Consider the following 18,357-nt stretch of genomic DNA (forward strand, 5'->3'; position numbering starts at 1 on the left):
ACATACACAAATCCTTTTGAGGAAGGTAGATTTTCAAATATACTCTTAAATATATTCATATAATGATTCTTCACCAGTCCCTTTATCTTGCTATAAAAAGTCAGTAAAAGATTCTCAACACTTTAAATATTTTAAATGACATAATAGTCTCACCAAAAAGGTGTTATAGCTCATATAAATAAATATAAATATTAGCAAAGAAAAGGATAATTTGTTATTAATGTGATGAATCATCAAAAAGGCTTAAAAATAAGAAAATAGGAAGATGGTAAGTTACAAAATAAACATAAAAATTGCTAGCTTTCTTATATACGTAAAGTAAAGCAGAAAGCATGCTTAAGGAAAAAAAAGAAGCTGTTCACAATTACAACATAAGTGTTAAGGAAATAGGAACATTGTTCATAGGAAAAGTGTAGAGTTCCATATTTTTCATGCATTAGAGAGGGAAATGGCAACCCACTCCAGTGTTCTTGCCTGGAGAATCCCTGGGATGGGGGAGCCTGGTGGGCTGCCGTCTCTGAGGTCGCACAGAGTCGGACACGACTGAAGCGACTTAGCAGCAGCAGCAGCAGCAGCAGCAGCAGCAGCAGCAGCAGAGCCCATATGACGCAAATTCAAGAACTCTTCTAAGTTATAAAAGAAAATAGGAGTAAAGAGGGAAAAGTTTTATTTTTAGATGAGAAGACTGAACATTGCAAAAATGCCATTTCTCCTAGATTAAATTAGTAGAGTGTAAATTCAGTACAATCCCCAGAATATTCCAATATAATATTTACAACTTAATAAAATGATTCCCAAAATTATTCTAGGAGAATAAACAAAGGAGGTGAGCCACAAAAATTCTGAAAAAGAAAGCATTAGACTTATAAAACATATTATAAAACTACAGACAGATTATTATAACAGAAATACACTATAGACTAGAAGTAGCCGCAAATATATATAAGAATTTAGTCTGTGGTAAAAAGTAGGCATTTCAGCATTCTGAATCAGCCATAGGTGTACATGTGTTTGGCAGCAATCAACACAATTCTGTAAAGCAAGTATCCTTCAATTAAAAAAGAAATTAAAAAGAAATTTAAAAAGTAGGCATTTCAGATGAGGTGGAGAAACAAGACTGAGTGTTCAGTCAATACTGTTGGAACCACTGGCGGCTTCTTTGCAGAAAAAAATTAAGATAACTTTACATATTCTAATTCTGGATGGAGTAAAGATCTAGATGTTAAAAAATAAAACTTTACATGTGTAAGAACAAATTTAGGTGATTTATTTTTTCAGTAATCTTAGGAGTAGAATAAGATATGACATCAAAACCAGAAATTAGAAAGTAAAGATATATGTTTGTCTACATAATTCAGCAGTCCCACACAGCAAAAACCTAAACACAGACCAAAAAACCCCACAAATTTAAGATACATAATATATGGGGAAAAACATTATAACATATATGACCTGATCCATAAAGAAAAATTATTTAAGAGCATTTATATTCCATTCACCAATGAAAAAATAGAAGTTGACCAACAAAAGATGGTCAACTACTCAGTAAGCAAATTTAAATTAAAACAAAATTTTCTTACCTATCATATTAGCAGGGATTGCATTTAATGCTAAGTGTTGGTGAGGATGTGGGGAAAAGGTACACACATTGCTGGTGGGAATGTAAATTGGAGTTTGCTGGAAGACAGTTTGTTGGTATATAGCAGAAATCAGAATGTGTATGTTCATTGACCCAAAGTTCTTTGCTTAAAAATTTATCCTAAGGAAATAGATACATTATATATATAAAGAATTTTAATTAATTTTTATATTAAGTAATTGAAAATAAATTGTTAATAAATGTACTTATTTGATTAGGTAATTGATTAAACTACACCCACAGTGGAGTCTCATGTAGTTATAAATGATATTGTAGCTCTATACTTATTAACCTAGAAAGATGTCAGTGCACAGAGCATTACATAAAAAACATCAGGTCACAAAGCAGCATTGATAGTAGAGGCCCACTTTACATTTTGTATATTCATTATATCTAGTAGATAATAAAATTTCTGGAATTATATATGTGTATGTTTCTAAAGCAAGGTAGGAGTTGTCTCTGAGTGGGTGATTCATCAGTGGTTTTCACTTTCTTTTTGTTTCTTTGTATTGTCACAGTCTTGTTCAGTGGTCATGAATTGCTTTTATAATCAGAATAAACAAAATCATTTTCATTAAGCATAGTTACTGTAATCTGGTTGCTTTTTTGTCTACAGTAGAACATAGGTGCTTTGTGCTTCTCCTGCAGTGATTCTTCATATATGAAAAGCTTTCTAGTCATTCCATAGTACTCCTGTCCGCAGAATAAAGAATTGTGATTCCTTTTTCTTCATAGTACTTAGCTTTATTTTTTAAAATCACTTTCTGTATAAGAGGCAGTATAGGATAGTTCCTGGGATTAAATCCTGGAAAATTTGTGCCCTCTCTGGGTCAATTCCCTTGTATGTTTAAAAAAAAATAAGGATTATGTGATAGTAAAACAGTTAATACACAGAAAGTATATTAAGAACAGGGCCTGGCAGGTAGTAAACTCCTGAGAAATGTTAGTTAAAATGAATTTTCTAAAGAGTTGGAAGGCTAAGATAAGTAATTTGTGTGTAACTGTTGGTATATATGTGTTATTATAAAAGTTCAGAATTGGCATGCAAAACTCAGTGTCACATCTCTTACCTACTTCCCTGTGGTTTTCTACTAGGTTTACTCTTGGGGGAGCAACACCTTTGGTCAGCTTGGGCATTCTGATTTTCCAACAACAGTTCCCCGTCTTGCAAAGGTACTTTTGTAACCTTGATGACTTTTATAGCAACTTATTCCAGAATTCTAAGTTATAACACTTTATATTTCTCCAATTCTTGTTTTATAAAATTAGGAGAATTGTATACTTGTAGCCTGTTTGTTATCACATACATTAAAATTTTTAAAAAACTGAAGCTGCTTGTTTTCAGGCAAAATGTTCCCTTTTTTGATGTGTTAGTTTATATTAATATTTCTTTTTTTCCTAGCTTCACTAAGTATTCATAGTTCTGTGTTGTTTTTTTTTTTTAAGTAAAAACGAACAAGTTATTTTAAAGCAAATCTTTCTTGGACTGTGAGGTTGACTTCTAAGCTTTATACCACCAAATAATGCCTACTCTTCGACTTCTCGCTTAAGTTTGACTTCCTTTTAAGTGTAACTTTTACATAACATTATTTGATGGTTTGTTTTGTTTTTATGTACACAGTAGTAAAACCTTTTTGTAACCCTTTTTGTTTTCTATAGGGAAGCTAAAAGTATAGATAATTTCTTCACTGCTGTATGAATTGGCTTTAGTTTATGTAATGGGTGCAGTTTTAGAGGACCGTTTCTCATCCTTTTCTTCTGTTATAACATTCTGCAGAAATACAGAATTCATCAGTAGTATTGACTCCTCATATGATATCTGTTTATTTGGGGAACGGATGTTGTGGGCAGAGAGTAGGCATGATGACAGCCCAATAGGCTAAAAGAATGGGATATGGGGCTCATGTTTTCATAGTTTGAATCCTCTCCATCCTGATGCATGCTGTCTGCCCTGAGAGTATTAGAGACTAGAAAAGGATGTTTACTTCAGTTTCAGGAACCTGATTCAAAATATAAGCTACAGTTAATATATATTCCAGTGATTCATGTATTCAGTGTACACTGTGCATCCATCACTACATAAGACCTTTACCTGCTGCCTTTCTTTCCAGTGAACGAATTTTACTGGGAAGGAAAGTCTTAAATGAAACATTACAGAATAGTTGTTATTTCTAGCTCCAATCTTAAATATTTTTAGCATAAAATGTTTTAGTGGTCAGCTATTCAGTTTTGAATAATGTGTCCTGAGGAGTTGGATGTGACCTGGCAACTGAACAGCAAATTCAATTTCTGATATTTTATTACAAATAAAAATATGGTAAATCATTGTTTCTTATTTTATGTTCATTTGAATAAATTAGAACATGTTTATATTCCTATTAAGAAAAGTTTTATAATCGAGCATGGATATGCTGCAAATACAATTTTTATTTAGCATTTTAGAGTCGGATAAGAGAGAATAGAGTTTGTTATAAGGTTTTAGTTTCATTACTGTTTTACCTATACCTCTGAAAATGCAACATCATTATTTTGGTCTTTATTTGGGGGAAGGTTTTATTTGTTTTTTTATTTGAGAAAATTATTTTGAAGTCATTTAAATTAATGTGCGAATTAAAATCAAGGCAGAGTGAGACCTGAATTAGTTTTGATTAGAAACTAGGAAGACAACTCTTTCCTCCTGCAAAAATTTTAATTCATTCTTTGCAAAACCAGCAGGAAGTCGATTTTATAGATAACCTGAATGTGAGAAGATAATGTTATGCCTGAAGAGGATAACTGTAAAGTAGTGGAGATGTACGTGATAGTCACTAACACACTTATCACCTAATCACCCAGAATGTGAAGCAGATCTGGACATGGAATCTCAAGATTAGAAATTTTTTTGCTTTATTGTTACACGAGTCATGGCTGAAGCTGGGTCTGCAGGATGGGGCAGTAGTTTTCATAGCAGAACACTTCCTTCAAATGAAACCTTGTGCTGAATCCCCTACATAAAACAGATAACTGTAGGACTGTCTTAGTTGAAGGATGAAGGTGGGTGGGGATAGAACCTGGCACCTGCCTTTCCATGGTGGCCCCTGAATTACTACCTGGAATCCTGGAAACCTAAAGCCATTGGTTTAAGGCAGTGGTTCTCAAACTTTTGCATATATCAGAAACACCTGGAGAGCTTGTCGAAGCCAACTGCCCAGTCCCTCCCCTCAATGGCTCTGTGGCCTGAGTTTGCATTTCTCACGTGTTCCTAGATGATTGCTGTTGCTGCTGCAAAAGCTTCTTGTTGAGCACCATTGGTCTAGGGGATCCCTGTAGATGGGCTTCTAGGGGTTTCTGCCTGTTGCAACATCCTGGGACACAGTGAAGTCATGTGAGAATTGGTGAGTTCCAAGTCAGAAAGCACTTTTAGCACCCATGGGTTTAGTTGGCCAGAATGGAATTTAGCCTAGTTGGGTTTTCTTTTTACACTGATTTTTGTGTACATAGCAGAATATGAATGGACAAAGGTGTGTCCTAGCTGTCAGAATAGGGCTCTAGAAGTTTTTGGGTCTTTGATTATAGTACAAGCTAAGTCCTATGATAGCTCCCAAAAATAACAATTAAAATATCAAAAGTATGTTTTTTTTCGTTTTGAATTCCAGTTTTTCAGTTTTTTATAGAACAATCCAGTTCTACATTTACTGGCTGAACAGGGTTCCTTTTCACTACTGCATCTGTTCTGCAGTTGATTAGGTATGTTTCTGGGCGAGTTTTGCCCTCTGAGATGTGACTTATTCCACTTGTTCAGGTAACCTAACATTCTAGTTATCGTGGACTTGGAGTTGCATCTGATTCGTTCATCTCAGACAGACATGTCTTCCTGTCATTGCAGGTGAACAGTGAAAATGGAGTCTGGAGTGTGGCTGCAGGCCAGGATTATTCCCTGTTTTTAGTGGATACTGAAGACTTCCAGCCTGGGTTATGTTACAGTGGCCGGCAGGACCCGACAGAAGGTGACAACCTTCCAGAGAATCACAGTGGTACTAAGATGCCAGTCCTCCTCTCCTGTAGTAAGGTGATCCTAAGGCCCACATCCCGTAACACATGAGAAGTCTTTTGTTTCTGTTGCTGTTTGTATGCCTATTGTTAAGGTCCCTGACTAATATATTTAAAATTGCAAACCACTTCCCATCCCCCTTCACTCCTCATCTCCTTTTCCTGCCTTATTTTTCTCCACAGTGTGTATCATCATCTCACCCTCTATAGAGTTTACTTATTTTGTTTATTGTCTGTCCTCTTTAACTGTAAAATTCATTAGAGTAGGGATTTTAGGCTCTCTCATTTATAGCTGTATCCTCTTCAATAAATACCTCTCATAAATATTTGTTGAAGTAAATGCTTTTATAAATAATTGTTGACATAACACCCTCACATAGGAATATTAAAAATATTTATTTCACAGCAAAGTTTTCTGACTGTGTTTATGGAGTCCTCAGAAATGAATCAGAATAGAAATTGAATAATGAATTTTTAACTGTTGGTAGAAAGTGAAAATTACAGGGGCCTGAGGTGGGCTTGTGGCAGACCTGACAGGCCGCAAAAGTGCTGTTTTCCGTTGCTTCCCTTCTTCTCCTAGCTCTTTCTTCTGTTTACTACTGTTAACTTATTTTCCCTTTGTTGATCTGAATTTATTTGCTTTCCTACTGCTTATCTCTTTTTCTTAAACTTAATACCATTGTTCTGTTTCTGGTTTTCTTTTTCCTCACAACATTGCAAGGAAATTAACCTTCAAAGCTTGTGCATTCTGGGTTTTTTATTCTTACTGAATAATATATCCTATGGACTGTTTTTTTTTTTTTTTAATCCTTTGTTTTTCTGGCTAAATATGTAATTGTGGCTATATATAAGGGCAAGCTCTTTCTTGCTAAAGGTAACACGGGCCAAGATTTGACTCTTGACCTGTATATAGCCTGTTGTTCCAGACATACTAATTGACTCTTTGTAGTTCTTTGCCCTGACTCCACATTCCTCATTAAAGATTCCACAGTCCAGGTAAAGGATGAAATGGGCTGATGAAAGCGATGAGGTTCAATCTGTGTCTTTTGTTACCATGAGCTCTTAATAGTGTATTGAGCCTGCAGCTTGGTTGTCTAGTTTAATAGGGGTATGTGACAAAGACATCAAATGTTTTTGTTCAGTGCTATCATGAATAAATGACAAAGTCCACTTCTAAAGAAAATCTTTTTCTGTTGTACTTTTTTTTTGCTTGTTGCATATCTATTTTTATTTTTTAATATAAGTTTATTTATTTTAATTGGAGGCTAATTACTTTACAATATTGTATTGGTTTTGCCATATATCTGTTGTACTTTTAAAATATAGCTCCTAGATCCTTGATATTTTGACAAACAGCATGGAGATGGTCTCTGCTCTCATCTGTTACATGCAAAAAGAAGTCCTGAGACATGTATTTGTATCATTTGGATCTTTGTATATTTAGAGTATTTATGGTTCTAACTATGTGTAAAGTGAAATAAAAGGTATTGTGGCAATAAATAATACTATAGATGTTTATAGTTATATATAGATTGTGTTATATGTATATAACAACAGTATACTGGTAAACCAGCCCTAAAAAGTAAACTCAAAAGCTCTGATCTGTAATGTTTTCCAGGTTTTTTTTTTTTTAATAAATTTCGCTATTGCCGCTTTCAAACTATTAATGATTTAATAACCAACTTGCTGCAGAATTCCTGCGTAGTTAGCTGTTGGCTCTCACCAGCTGTTATGAACTAACTTCAGTGCCCAAATTACTGCTGGTAAATTAGATTTTATCTTTAATCTCTTTCTTCTCCTGTTTTAGCTTGGGTATATAAGCAGAGTGACAGCAGGAAAAGACAGTTATCTAGCCTTGGTGGACAAAAACATTATGGGATATATTGCCAGTCTCCATGAGTTGGCTACTACTGAAAGACGCTTCTATTCAAAACTAAGTGATATCAAGTCCCAGATTCTCAGGCCTCTTCTCGGTTTAGGTAAGTACCAGCCAGTCAATTATCAGGAGTCTTGTTTTACCTCTTCTTCCTATATCACACATGAAGAAAACTTTTTGTTTGAGTTGTACTCTGCTCCTTTCTTTCTAGTCTCTTCTTTTGTGCCCAGGTGCTCAACAGCTTACAAGCCATTTCCTCTTTGCTGGTAGCCCAGCTTCCCTATCCTGGCACCCCCAGAGCTCCTGTTACTATGGAAGTAGAAACATGGAGCTTTCATAAGATCCATAGCAGAGAAGCAGAGCAACTGTGGAAAAGTTGATCCTAGGAGTCAGACTTCTTAAACAACACTTCTAGCCACACTAATTATAAGATACCTTAAAAGTGTAAAGTGAAAGTGTTAGTCACTCAGTCATGTCCGACTCTTTGAGAACCCCGTGGACCCGCCGGGCTCCTCTGTCCATGGAATTCTCCAGGCAAGAATATTGGAATGGGTTGCCATTCACTTCTCCAGGGGATCTTCTGGGCCCAGAGGTCAAACCTGGGTCTCCTGCATTGCAGGCAGATTGTTTACCATCTAGGCCACCAGGCAAGCCCCAAGATAGCTTATATAACTACTCCAAATTTTTATTTTCTTTGTTCTGCTTCTTAGAATTTTATCAAGTAGAACTTCATTTGGATTTACAAGTAGTATCTCAAAATGTGAATAACTGTAAGAATGTTAAGGATCTTACCCCCCACTTTAGCAGACATTGATTAAATCTTCTCCCTTAGCTGTAACCAGTGACAACAGAGATTGAAGGTAAGGAGATAATATGGAGAAAATAGATTACAGTGGTTCTTGATGGGGTGCTACTGTCCAGAAATACAATACTGGGATCTCCAGGAGGTTATAAAGGAATGCAGAATGGAGATGGGTGGGTGGGCTTTTAAAGATTAACTTTCCCTAGTCAAAAGCTTTTGTGGGTTTGACCCTACTCTCAGAAAATAGAAAGGACCTTTTTTCTCTTTCATTCACCTGAACTTGACCCCTTGTGAGGCCACAGAATTCAGACCAGTACTCTAGTACTCAAATTGTGCCCTGTTCATGCATCATTTTTCCACATTAGGGTGACATTGGCTTGTGTAGGTCAGTCCATTGTTTTTAATGGGAAAACATCTATTTTTCAAACAACTAGCTTACAGTCTTTCTGAATTCAGTCCCTGTATAAACTGGAGACAGCGTTTGTTTTTGTTTTTAACATGTTTTGCTTTTTTAAATGTTGTAGAGTTCCTGTTCTATAAATTCTCCTCCAGTGGGTGGGCCCAGCTCCCTAGTACTTTGGCAAGAGATAGGAAGCAGTCCAAGCTGGAAGCTTCCTGGATTGCTCTGAAAAGAAAGTGAAACCTACCCTTTTCCTGTTCTGATTCCTGATTTCTATATTGGTTTCATGTGGTCTGCTCATCAGCCTCACTTCTTAGAGAGAAGTCTTGCAAATTCGGTATTTTGGACTGGGAAAAAGTAGTAACCTCCTGATGTCCTTTATAAAGTAACCGAGGCAGTCTAAGTCAATCTTAGACTTAGTCTTAATCCCGATCAAAGGCAATCTTTTTGGAATCTTTTTCTTTGCATGAAAGGGCAGGGCTTATCCAGGGGGCAAGCAGAGCTGAAGTCAGTGCAAAAGTGGGAAATGTTGACAAAGGTATAGCTATAGAAGTGAGTTTAATTCCTGGCTGTAACTAACCAGTTGTGTAAAGGTAGATATTTCACTTCCTTTCCCTTGGCCTTAGATGACTTCAAGATGAGAAGAGAGTTGAATTTGCACAGTGGTTATCAAATAATGGCTGGTCTTCAGAATTACCTGGAAAGTGCTTTAAAAACAATATCCATTCTGGTGTCTAAACTCTGGTCTGCTGAGTCAGAATCTGTAGGGGTCTCATGAATGTGTTTTTAACAAGTTCTTGAAATGACTGGACACTGATCTCTGCATTTTAAGCACTGTGATTATTTGGGTTCCATAAATTATTTGGGTTCCATAGTTGAGAGTCCATTTCAACAAATTAAGAATTTTTAGTAAAGGAAAATTCATAATCTTGATCATAAGAAAGTATTTATATAATGAGTCTCTAGGTTATGTTATCATCATCATCATCGTTTTGTTCCAGAAAATCTGGGCACTGCAAATACAGTCCAGCTGTTGCAGGAAGTGGCAAGCCGATTCAGCAAGCTGTGTTACCTAATTGGTCAGCATGGAACCTCACTGAGCAGCTTCCTTCAGGGGATAAAGGAAGCTAGGAGTTTGGTCATCCTGAAGCATGCAAGTCTCTTCTTGGATAGTTATACAGAGCAAGTATCCAGTCCCGTGTCATGTTCAGTCTCTGCAGGGTTATTCTGCCAAGGAGAGCAGCTCCTTAATCAGAAGAGACTAGATTAGGGAGAGTTCTATAAGGTAATAGAAATTGCAAAGCAGTGCTTTAATCTTAAGACAACTATATAGCTCCACGTCGCTAAAAGTTTAGTTTGCTCTAAGAGGGGAAAATTTTAAAAAGAAATAATGCATTCTCAAATTTCCTTCTGCATTCTAGCAGAAGGATAGTATTCTAAATTTAGAAAATGTACTATAATAAAGATGGCTCTTTAGAGAACAATTTTGTACTTAAATTATACTAAAATTTGAAGAAGTAAGTAAACAGATTATTTTAAGATCAACTAATGATTGTAAATATGGAGCTCTTCCAATGCCTGCTTTTCACTGTTGTGTAAAGGAGGGTTTAAAAGTAAAGATCTATTTTAATAAAACCTAGGATAGTGATACAAGGTTCTTTTCATGTTTTTCAAGTAAAATATCCCAACTGTATTTGAAATATCCAGTATTTCTCACTTTTTCTTTTGCATTTTGGCATTGTGATGTGAGGCATAATTTAAGTGTTACTTTAATGTGTATTAGGTTATGCTGTTGATCTGAAGTATTGAATTTAAAGTCACTCATAATCCTACTATCAGAAACAGCCATTGTTAATAATCTTAGTGTATTTCCTTACAGACTTAGGCATAAATGTGCAGATGGATTATGTGATTTTAGTTCTAAGCAAAACTGAATATATTTGAAGCTGTTGACTGTTGTCTGGGAGGAAATACCCTCGCTAGAGTCTTTAACTCATCTTTCAGACATAAAAAGTGTCATAATTTGATATGAATTTACTTTCTTAAACTAGATTTTTGTATGTGTGAAGGTTTCAGCTTTTACTAGTATTAATTTTTCTGTTTTCACTTGGAAGATCTTATAGGTATTTCTCTTTTTCTGCTGTAATACTTCAGGACTTATGCTTGGAAATGCTTTTATTTTGATTTCTTGGGTTTTTAAAATGTATTCATATAGACTGGGCAGGTAAAAAACTTGATTTGTGTGTGAATTTTAAAAACTATTTATAATTGTGGTAAAATACACATAACATAAAATTTCTATTGTAACTATTTTTAAGTGTTCAGTACTTTAGGGTGTTTTTAGTAGGAATTTGCCTTCTTTGTCAAAGTCAGTTGATTTTGTTTGCCAGCCCAGGAGTGTGGAAGAAATGTATGTGGTGTGAAGCAGTATGTCACGACTTCCTCTTTAACTGTAGATCAGTACTTTACCAACACTTTCTAACACTTCTTCGCTTAAGCTCTTTTAAACATATATTCTTACCTTTCCTATTGTTTATTTCTGAAGACTTAATTGGAAAACTTAAAGTGAAGATTAGAGAATTTTTTTTTTTAATCCAACAACTTAAGTCGTATTTTCTCACATTTGTTAAATTACCAAAGTAAAACATACCTAATAAAGATACTTCTAGCATCTGCTGCATAGCTTAAAGTGTTTTTAAAAAATTCCTATTAACATCTTTCCTAAAATGGCCTTTTACTCCTGATTGTTGTGATGATCACATAATATGCCCTATGTAGTTCATGATTATTAATGTCACAAAGTTCTGAAGTGAAACTCACTCATGAGATACCAAGAAGTGTTTATTCCAGATGCTTGTTCAAAACTCTGAAGAGCAAATTTACTTTTACACTAATATCTGTGTATTTTCTTTTTTGCTCAAGGTATTGCACATCTATTACAAATTTCCTGGTTATGGGAGGATTCCAGCTTCTTGCTAAACCTGCCATGTAAGCAAATACATAGTTTCCAGTTATTCTAACAACCAAAGAACATGTTTTATAGCAGTCTGTGTTTTTGAGTGCCTAAGAAGAGCTAGTATTTCAGAGTCGAATTCACAATAACATAAGTGAAAGCCTCCTGCTAGAGCATGGATGGGTAGAAAGCAATTAATGAACTCTGGGTGACTCTGAGCTGTGGCAGCAGATGTTAAATTTGGATTTGGGCAGCCTTTCCAAAGTGGTGGTTCATGAATCCCATGGTTTTACATAGTTAAAGGCAGTAATAACTTCTTTTTAAACTTCTGTTTAGAAGATCAGAATTTTAAGATATTCATTAAAAAAGAACCATTTGAGAATCCCTAGAACATACTAGTGGGCCCACAGGCCGGTAGTGACCCTGCCCACGTTTTCCTCACTCAGCTGGCTTATCACTTAGACATTCACCTCAGACTAGCCTGGTAGTTTGATCTTCATAAAGTTTTTTTTTTTTAATATTGTAGTAAAATATACATACTATTTATCATTTTAACCATTCCTAAGGGTACAGTTTCTGTGGTATCAGGTACATTCACATGTTGTAAAAGCCGCTTTCTACACCCCAAACTTTTTATCATCCCCAACAAAAATTCTGTACCCATTAAAAATGACTCCCCCTCCTCCCCTAGCCCCTGGTAACCTCTATTCTATTTCCTGTCTCTGAATTTCCCTGCTCTAGATACCTCACATTAGTGGAATCATACAGTAGTTGTCTTTCTGTGTCTGGCTTGTCTCCCTAAGCATGATTTTTCAAAGTCCATCCATGTGATACCATATATCAAAATTTCATCTCATTGTGTGTCTGAATAATATTCCATTTTAGGAATATACCACATTTTGATTGTCCATTCATCTGTTGACAGACACTTAGGTTGTTTCTACCTTTAATATATTTATTTTTTGGGTAACAAGTGCAAACCTAGCCATATAAAGAAAGAGCAGTATTGCCACTATTGGATTAAAAACTCCCAAGAGAAAATATGCTAAACAGAGTAGTTGAGGTTTTCTGAGAGCATACTAGGGCTCCTTTTGGGAAAATTTATAGGCAAGTACTTCAGTGAGTTCAGAAAAATAATAGGGTTCACAAGAGTTGGAATGTTCCTGGACTAGTACTGGGCATCCAGGAGAAACGTGGGCAGAGGGATTATGTGTTTACCATGTACCACCTCCATCTCTCAGGAGCTGGTCAAAGCAGAATACTTATGTAGGGTTAAGTGAATTTCCCCAGCAGAACATGGAGGAGTAAGTAGGACCATCCAACAAGCCAAATATAAACAAAAATCTGGGCCATGTTCCCTGCAGCACACTCTCCAAGATCTGTTAATTACATTATATAGCAGTCCACTTTCTGCCATTGAACTTAGGGGTTCCTGGAAATTATTACATATTTCTCCATCTTTCCAAGATAATATTTTATAATTTCTGAGTTAAACATCTCTTTATTCCATAGTTCTCTAAGGGATTATAAAATTACTTATTTTTGTTTTATAGCCTTGTGTGACATTGTGTTGTTTTTGAAGCCTTGTAGGTAAAAGTTATAGTGTCGTGCTTACAAAGCAGTGAGGGCAGTACTTGGCACATAATTATTGTTCATTAAGTGGCTGCTGCTGCTGCTAAGTCACTTCAGTTGTGTCTGACTCTGTGCGACCCCATAGACGGCAGCCCACCAGGCTCCCCCGTCCCTGGAATTCTCCAGGCAAGAACACTGGAGTGGGTTGCCATTTCCTTCTCCAGTGCATGAAAGTGAACAGATAATGATTATTATTCTGTTCCACTGACTCATGGACTATACAGTCCATGCAGTTCTCCAGGCCAGAATACTGGAGTGGGTGAAAGTGAAATCACTCAGTCGTGTCCGACTCTTTGTGACCCCATGGACTGTAGCCTACCAGGCTCCTCTGTCCATGAGATTTTCCAGGCAAGGGTACTGGAGTGGGTTGCCATTTCCTTCTCCAGGGGATCTTCCCAACCCAGGGATTGAACCCAGCCTCCCGCATTGTAGGCAGACGCTTTACTGTCTGAGCTGCCTTTCCCTTCTCCAGGGGATCTTCCCAACCCAGGAATCGAACCCAGGTCTCCTGCATTGCAGGCAGATTCTTTACCAGCTGAGCCACAAAGGAAGCCCTCTTACTTCTTTACAGATCTTTGTGTTTTAGTGTGGTGTGGATAATATCAATGGGTTACTGATCAGCCTTAAAATTTGCAGTAAAATTTTAATCATGTATGTGTGTGCTCAGTTGCTCAGTCATTTCCAACTCTTTGTGGCCGCATGGGCTGTAACCCGCCAGGCTCCTCTGTCCATGGAATTTTCCAGGCAAGAATACTAGAGCGGGTTGCCATTTCCTATTCCAGGGGATCTTCCCAATCCAGAGATCAAACCCACGTCTTTTTAGTCTACTGTATTGGCAAGAGGGTTTTTTATCACTAATGCTGCCTGGGAAGCCTGAACTTATATATATATACATATATATAGTTGAATACGGGCTTCCCTTGTGGTCCCGCTGGTAAAGAATCTGCCTGTAATGAAGGAGACCTGGGTTTGATCCCTGGGTTGGGAAGATCCCCTGGAGAAAGGAAAGGCTACCCACTCCAGTATTCTGGCCTGGAGAATTCCATGGACTATATAGTCCATGGGGTCGCAAAAAGTCAGACACGACTGAATGACTTCACTTCATAATTGAGTATAAAAAGTAAATATTGGTTTCAGTTTGAAATGTTTTTTCAATGATCTCAGCTTTAAAATCCACACATATAATTTGCTTTACTGTTCGCTGTTAATTGTAGTACTGGTATCTATACCTTTTAATATGCCTTTGTAATAAACTCTTACTAGATGATCACAAATTGAAAAAAAAAGAAATTAGCAGTATTTAGTATTCCATGCCAGTCTTGTTAGAGCAGAGAACTTTGTTTTTCTTCCAGTATTTATGTTTAGCACAAGTATTTAGAACATTTGGTTTTGCCACTTATTGCTGTGACTTCCTACTTGGAAATTAACAGGTAACTGTGTCAGCTTGTCTGCAGTTATTCCCTGTAACTGTGGGATATATGATTTATTTCCTAGAACTTTAGGCACAAGTCTGTGATGCACCATATCTATTACAGTGTTACTGTTGTTACCATTTACTACTTTTCATACTCAAAAATCCCATATTTATAGGCAGGGAAATTGTTTTAATTATATCATGTTTATTTCATTGTATTAATCATCTGTTACTTTCTTTCATAAGCACCTAAAAATGTATATTTTGAAGAAAGTAGTATGTGGTGAAATACTTCTATTTAATATCATACATATTGTCAATATCAAAATGATTAACTGAATCCCTTGTTTTCTCTACCCTTCAGTGATTTCCTAAATAAAAACCAGGAACTGTTGCAAGATTTATCAGAAGTGGATGATGAAAACACCCAGTTGATGGAAATTTTGAATACTCTGTTTTTCTTGCCGATCAGACGACTTCATAGTTATGCAAAAGTTTTGCTAAAACTTGCTACTTGTTTTGAAGTGGTAAGCTCACATATATACCTCTTGTGGACACTTGGGAAGCCAAGGATCATAGTTTTTTGTTTGAATTATTCTACCCCAAGATCTAGGACTCCACTAAATTTATTTTCAGGGAAATGAAAGAAGAAAATATGACTGTAGGTTTATCTAGTGTTCTTTGCTATGGATTCAATTTCCTTTCAGGGCCTTGACAAGATTAATTTTATTCATTTTATGTCAGTCTAAAGCTGAGACCCAGTTTTGCTACTCATTCAGTAGTTGTCCAACTTTTGAGTACATACTGAGTACAAGTTACAAGTTAAACAGAGTTGTTTAAAACCCTGCCTGTAATGACACACCCTTCTAAGTCAGTGTGGCATTAGCACCTGGCCTGGATTCATGGTAGATTTAATGCCAGGTATTTGGGTCACTTTGACATATGCTGTGAAAAATCAGCAGTGTTACAGGATTTTCTCAAATGGTAACTAGATCACTTTCTGTATAAAATTAGTTAGATGGAGTCCTAGAAAATTAGCATCACTCTAGGATATGAATGTATATTAAAGCTTGTCCTAAGACAGTCACTTCTGAAATTATGCTGAACTGTGTTGTTTTAGTTTCCATTCTGAAGGGCTCTAGAGAAACCATAATGATTCTAAGGTTTCTTATAGTTTAGAATTTTTTATATCTTGAGGTCCTTATTTAGGACCGATCTTGTCTTCAGAATGATCTAGGAATTTATGTGGCCTTTTTATGTTTGATCCTATCGTGGTCTTGTAGGTCTTTTCTTTTGTCTGGTTTTGGTGTTACCCTGAACTGATCTGATTTCAGCTATATTTCCAACTGTATAAAGCAAGATTTTCTTCATTTGTTTGAACTAAACAATCTCAACAGATTAGATGCAGTGGCAGATATGAAAATCTGGCTGTCATCTTTTAACTAACATAATAAAAAGATTTGAAAAAATGTGGAACAGTGCCACTTTTCATATGAAACATTTTTTTGTTTTGAAATTTTTGATTTTCATTAAAAATTGTTATATTTGAATTAATAAAGATTTAAAATTTTTTAAACTTTATTTTCCGGTGTGGTATATATCAAGAGATAGAGCCCATAGAAGCAAAATAGAGGGATCCTGAGACCAAAACCATTGATAATTCCTCTCCTGTCCTAAGTTCTCTGCTTTTCTCCTTACTGGTAACTGCCAGTGTTTGTTTCTGTTCCCTCTTGAGTTCTTCCCCTGTTCCATATGTGCCTGTATGTGATACATGTGTAGCTGTATGTGGTTCCTGTATGTGGTAGAATTTTCTGGAGACAGTCTTCTTTTTTCTTAGTTCCCTTTAGTGTACCATGTCTTTTCTTAGGCTGGCTTCCTTCCCTAAATTTATTACTACATATCTAAGCCACAGTGAGTCTACAGATTCTGGACTGTTGTTATATGTCCGTTCTCCCCCTTAACTGTTGACCTCTAGGCATCTCCAGAATACCAGAAGCTGCAGGATTCCAGCTCTTGTTACGAGTCACTTGCTCTCCATCTCGGCAGGAAAAGGAAGGAAGCAGAATACACACTGAGTTTCTGGAAGACCTTTCCTGGAAAAATGACGGTAAACCATGCCAATGGTCGTTACCCCAAAGACAGCAAGCATAGCTGTAATAGCTGCCATAATCTTCTTGACTCCTCACTTGTTTACAGTAATGGTGCTGTAGTGACCCCTTTTCTAAGGGTTATCTAAGGATCACAGCCATGGTGGGGGGTCTGAGTATCAGCACCTTCCCTCATCTCTGGGAATCTTTTCTGAATATGTCTCTTCTTCTTTAGTTTGTTCCTGAAAGTGAAAGTGAAAGTTAGTCGCACAGTCATGTCCAGCTCTTTGCAATCCCATGACTGTAGCTTACCTGCCTCCTCTGTCTGTGAAATTCTCCAGGCAAGATTACTGGAGTGGGTTGCCATTTCCTTCTGTAGAGGGTGATCTTCCTGACCCAGGGATTGAACTTGGGTTTCCTGCATAGCAGGCAGATTTACCAACTGAGCCACTTTCCTGTCTTTTTTATTTTCCTTTGAGCTCTGCTTTTATGAAATGTTTGGGTCCCATCTGAATTTAAGTTTATTAACACCAAGCTAAGCTGTGACCAAGAAATTCTCCTAAATGTGATCTGTATCTTTTTTTTCTTTTTCTCCTTGCGTAAAATAATTTTGATACTTTGATTTTGTATTTGTTTTCAATCCCAGGATTCCTTGCGGAAGCCCGAGCGTCGGCTGCTGTGTGAGAGCAGCAACCGGGCCCTGTCCCTGCAGCACGCTGGGAGGTTTTCTGTGAACTGGTTCATTCTCTTTAATGATGCCCTAGTCCATGCCCAGGTAGGCTAGATTCCTCACCTCAAAAGAGGCCATGGAAGGGGCAGTACTATGAGTATTTAATTAATCGTACCATCAGTTTATTTTACAAACTGTTGTGATTTTACTGAAACACTTGAGTGAAAGAGAATGTTTAGCTTGCTTGGTGGCACAGGCTAGACTTCCAGGAGCTCTTTTAGTTTCCAAACTGAAAATGAGTGTGAAGGGGTCCATAGCCGCAAACATGGTGAGACCACTGGGGTTAGCTATGTTATGGGGATGTGGCTGAGGTGGACTTAACCACTTGAAAGGGGTTCTGCAGCAGCAATTTCAGGGCCCACATGGGCTTTCTCAGACGTGTCTCCATATTCTTTGTTTCAGTTCTCCACACACCATGTTTTCCCTTTGGCCACGCTGTGGGCTGAGCCACTTTCTGAAGAAGCTGGTGGTGTGTAAGTGTCCCCCCTACCTCGTTCCCTTCTTGTGTTACTTACCCAGGTTGCTTCCTTAGACAGATAAAAGCTCAAGAGGCCTCCCTATTGTGTACAAGAGTGCTCACCATCCCAACACATAGATAGTAAGTGGCCTAGTGGGAAGATCATGAAGAGCCAATATGATGTGTGTTGGAAGGGCTTCTCCACTGCTGACATCCCCATTGTTTAACCCAGAGCAAAGAAACTCTGTCCTTTTCCCACTATGGGAACCAAACCCAGGACAAGACTGCATTTACATCTAACTGACTTCTGATCCTCTTGAAATAAACAAGTTGCTTTT

General features: G+C 36.9%; 1 protein-coding gene across 3 annotated transcripts in view; it reads left to right on the forward strand.

Moving 5' to 3' along the window:
* ALS2 (ALS2, alsin Rho guanine nucleotide exchange factor) overlaps window positions 1-18,357 on the forward strand; it is a 59,948-nt gene that overhangs the window by 22,944 nt on the left and 18,647 nt on the right. For 2 of the 3 annotated variants that reach the window (XM_018060838.1, XM_005676376.3), the window contains exons 8-16: window positions 2,735-2,812; window positions 5,505-5,687; window positions 7,476-7,647; window positions 9,748-9,928; window positions 11,669-11,734; window positions 15,110-15,272; window positions 16,721-16,852; window positions 17,479-17,607; window positions 17,965-18,035. In XM_018060838.1, the coding sequence (XP_017916327.1) occupies window positions 2,735-2,812; window positions 5,505-5,687; window positions 7,476-7,647; window positions 9,748-9,928; window positions 11,669-11,734; window positions 15,110-15,272; window positions 16,721-16,852; window positions 17,479-17,607; window positions 17,965-18,035 (1,175 nt within the window). Of the gene's footprint in view, window positions 1-2,734; window positions 2,813-5,504; window positions 5,688-7,475; window positions 7,648-9,747; window positions 10,032-11,668; window positions 11,735-15,109; window positions 15,273-16,720; window positions 16,853-17,478; window positions 17,608-17,964; window positions 18,036-18,357 lie in introns of those variants that run through there. The other variant, XM_018060852.1, reaches the window with a different exon arrangement.

The sequence above is a fragment of the Capra hircus genome, chromosome 2 (assembly GCF_001704415.2).
Source record: "Capra hircus breed San Clemente chromosome 2, ASM170441v1, whole genome shotgun sequence".
Taxonomy (NCBI): Eukaryota; Metazoa; Chordata; class Mammalia; order Artiodactyla; family Bovidae; genus Capra; species Capra hircus.